Source organism: Zingiber officinale, chromosome 3B (genome assembly GCF_018446385.1).
Source record: "Zingiber officinale cultivar Zhangliang chromosome 3B, Zo_v1.1, whole genome shotgun sequence".
Classification (NCBI taxonomy): domain Eukaryota; kingdom Viridiplantae; phylum Streptophyta; class Magnoliopsida; order Zingiberales; family Zingiberaceae; genus Zingiber; species Zingiber officinale.
The window spans coordinates 73384733-73387618 of record NC_055991.1 but is presented as its reverse complement, the minus strand read 5'-3'; the positions used below and the strand labels follow the sequence as shown (position 1 = coordinate 73387618).

Sequence of the window (2886 nt, the reverse complement as noted above, 5' to 3'; positions counted from 1 at the left end):
CAGTTTCAAGGATTATAAAACTGTGGGGTACTGTGAGATCTAGCAATTGTTGAACAAGATTTTTGATTTGCTTAATTAAATGCCAGTCCTGAGTATTCATACGCTTATCTTCTATGGGGCTGATCTTTGCATAAAGTGGGCTCAAAAGCCTTCCTAAATTTGGAATATAATTGCGGGCATAATTGAGAAGCCCAAGCCATGATCGAAACTCATGTTTGGTCATTCAATCCTCATCTTTGAAGTCAGCTATCTTTTTTAATAATGTGGGGTTGCAGCTTGATTCGTTGATTGCCAATTATAGCACCTAGAAATTCAATTTCAGAAACAGTTATCTTCATCTTTGTTGGGCTAAGGATTAACCCATTTTCTTGATATATCTGAAGCATCTTTTTTAAGTGTTCGATATGATCCTCCTCATTTTTAGAAAATACTAGGATATCATCAATATAGACTGCAATAAAATTTTCTGTTCCCTTAAAATAGTTATCCATCTTTCGTTGGAATATTGCTGGGGCGTTTTTGAGTCCGAATGACATTGCTAAACATTCAAAGAGGCCATCTGGGACCCAAAATTTTGTTGGTGAAAATCGCTTTTTAAATCAAATTTTGAATAAATTTTGTTGTTACTGACCTTTTGAAGAATAGTATTGATTCCTAGCAGGCTGTATTGGTCTTTATTTGTTAAGTCATTCAAGCGTTTATAATTGAAAATCATTCTTTCCTTTCCTTTGACTTCTTTGCCTGTCTTAGGATCTATAGTTGTTCCTGAATTCACAATAATAGCTGTGATTCGATGTTGACTATTACTTGGTCTTATAACTTGAGATTTAATATAGTTGTAATATGCTTCGTGAATGCTCCTTTCTGTTGAGGTGTGAGATGTTCCAGAGGTCGATCTTCAATGATAAAATCAGGATTTTTGATGTCAATATGGCATAATATCTTGTTTTTTTTGACCAATGAAGGAGGGGGTTTATCTCCAATATAACCATGGCTTCTTAACTCTGATAATAAGGATTTAAACTGTTCATGGAATTGCTGAGTTATCTGCTCAGAGGAGTAATAGACCATTTCTTTAATCTGAATGTATTCCTCTTCCTCTAGCTCAAGTTCTTCTATGGCTGCACATACAGTTGGTAGCGTATTAATTGTTGTTAGCTGTTTATAGAATGCTACCGTATTTCCTTTTATACGGACTCCTCCATGCATTGCTCGTATAAAGTTGCAGCCAAGTATCATCTGGATCTTGTCTCCTAAGACCATTGGGAAACTATATATATAAGGGATTCTGAATATGTTATCCCCAATAATCATCTTTCCTTACTTCAGCTTTAATTTAGTGGATCGGTGAGAATTGATTCCACTAAAATGAACAATAAAAGTATTTTCTTCGAGTACTTCCTTTGGAATAGAATTTTTATCAACGCAAAAAGTTGTTGTGCCAGTATCAAGTATAACTTTCAAGGAAAATTTAGGAATTTCAGGAATATCGATCTCAACCTTTAGGTTATATAACATATTTTTGACTAACCTGGGGTTTTGGACTTCCTGGGCCGTCGTTATTCTGCTAGTTGTTTCTTCATACAGCATATTGGCAGCTTCTTCCTCCTCTTCTTTAGGAATAAAAGGCTCTTTTCCTTTTTCCATTATCTTAAAATCTGTGCTTAATTTTTCTTCAAAAAGTCCTTCATATAAAGATTTGTAATAATTTACCTCTTTTTGGAGCATCTCCATTTCTCCTTGACACCAGGATATATAATACTGTTGCTCGTGAATTAAGTTTTTAGGGAAGAAGGGGCCGGGTGTAGCAGGAGCTACTGGTACCTCTTCTTTGAAATAATAAGGTTTGCATAAATTGCAAACAATTATGAGGCATTCTGGGCAGTATATGTGATCCCTTTGTATTATCTCTTTTACAACAAGTACATTTGGAAGGTTTGAGGAGGGAATATTACCTCATTATGGTGCTATTGATGGGGGCACTGCATTTGCTTATCTGTTACTTTGACCTGAGGGCGATAACCACCATCAATTTCCCTTAGCATATAAATTTGCTCATTTAAATGTAGGGTTTGGATGGATTTATGTAGGTCTTCATAGTCATCTTCCCCTTCTAAGATGCTGTAAATAACATCACTTTGTGCTTCACCTTCTTGTACAGAAAGTATTTCGCAATCTTCTGGTAAATCAATTTGCTCGAAAATAGCGATCTTTTTTATATTTCTTTTTTCATTTGGGCATTCTCTTACAAAATGACCTTCTTGCCCACAGAGGTAGCATTTACACTTTTTATTTCCCACCAGGTGCTTCTTCTTTTCAATTCGAGCATGAGTACCATAAGGTTTACCTTTATAAGTTTTTGATTTTCTTATTCCCATCTTCTTCTTCTCAGTATTATAGTAGCCAGGTATTGAGATTTGACTACAAAAAGAAAGATCTTTAAGCGAACGCTTAAAGGCTGCATCTTTACATTCTTGTTCCAGGAATTTGTATACAAATAGTATTCTGGGAAAGACGCCGATAGTGAGGCCTATATATTTTTCATCAAAGGCTCTTTTTATTTTGTTGCCTAAGTCACCAGACATTTTGAGCCATAATTTTTCAGAGAGCTCTGGTCTCATATATAATCGACATGTTTTGGATGCTAGCCTCATATAGTCATTAAGATACTAGATAATATTTTTGATATTATCACAAGATAATTTTTCCAGGTCTCTGTATGCTTGATCTTGGATTACAGTGGATCCTAAGGTAGGGTCTTCTGAAGAAAATACCTGTCGCATTTGGGAGAGAATATTCTGTGCACATTCTCGTCCTTCAGAAATATTGATGAGGGCTTCATACTCCATGGGATAAAACATTCTCCATTGGATCCATATTAATTTT

At 35.3% G+C, this 2886-nt stretch overlaps 1 protein-coding gene across 1 annotated transcript; it reads right to left on the bottom strand.

Moving 5' to 3' along the window:
- Positions 1 to 1967: 1967 nt before the first annotated feature.
- On the bottom strand, positions 1968 to 2585 carry LOC122054935. The gene has a single exon (XM_042616348.1). The coding sequence runs from the start codon at positions 2583 to 2585 to the stop codon at positions 1968 to 1970; it is 618 nt and encodes a 205-aa protein (XP_042472282.1).
- Positions 2586 to 2886: the final 301 nt, after the last annotated feature.

Coding starts and splice junctions, on each gene's coding strand:
- LOC122054935 (XM_042616348.1), bottom strand. CDS start 2,585: ATGTCTGGTGACTTAGGCAACAAAATAAAAAGAGCCTTTGATGAAAAA.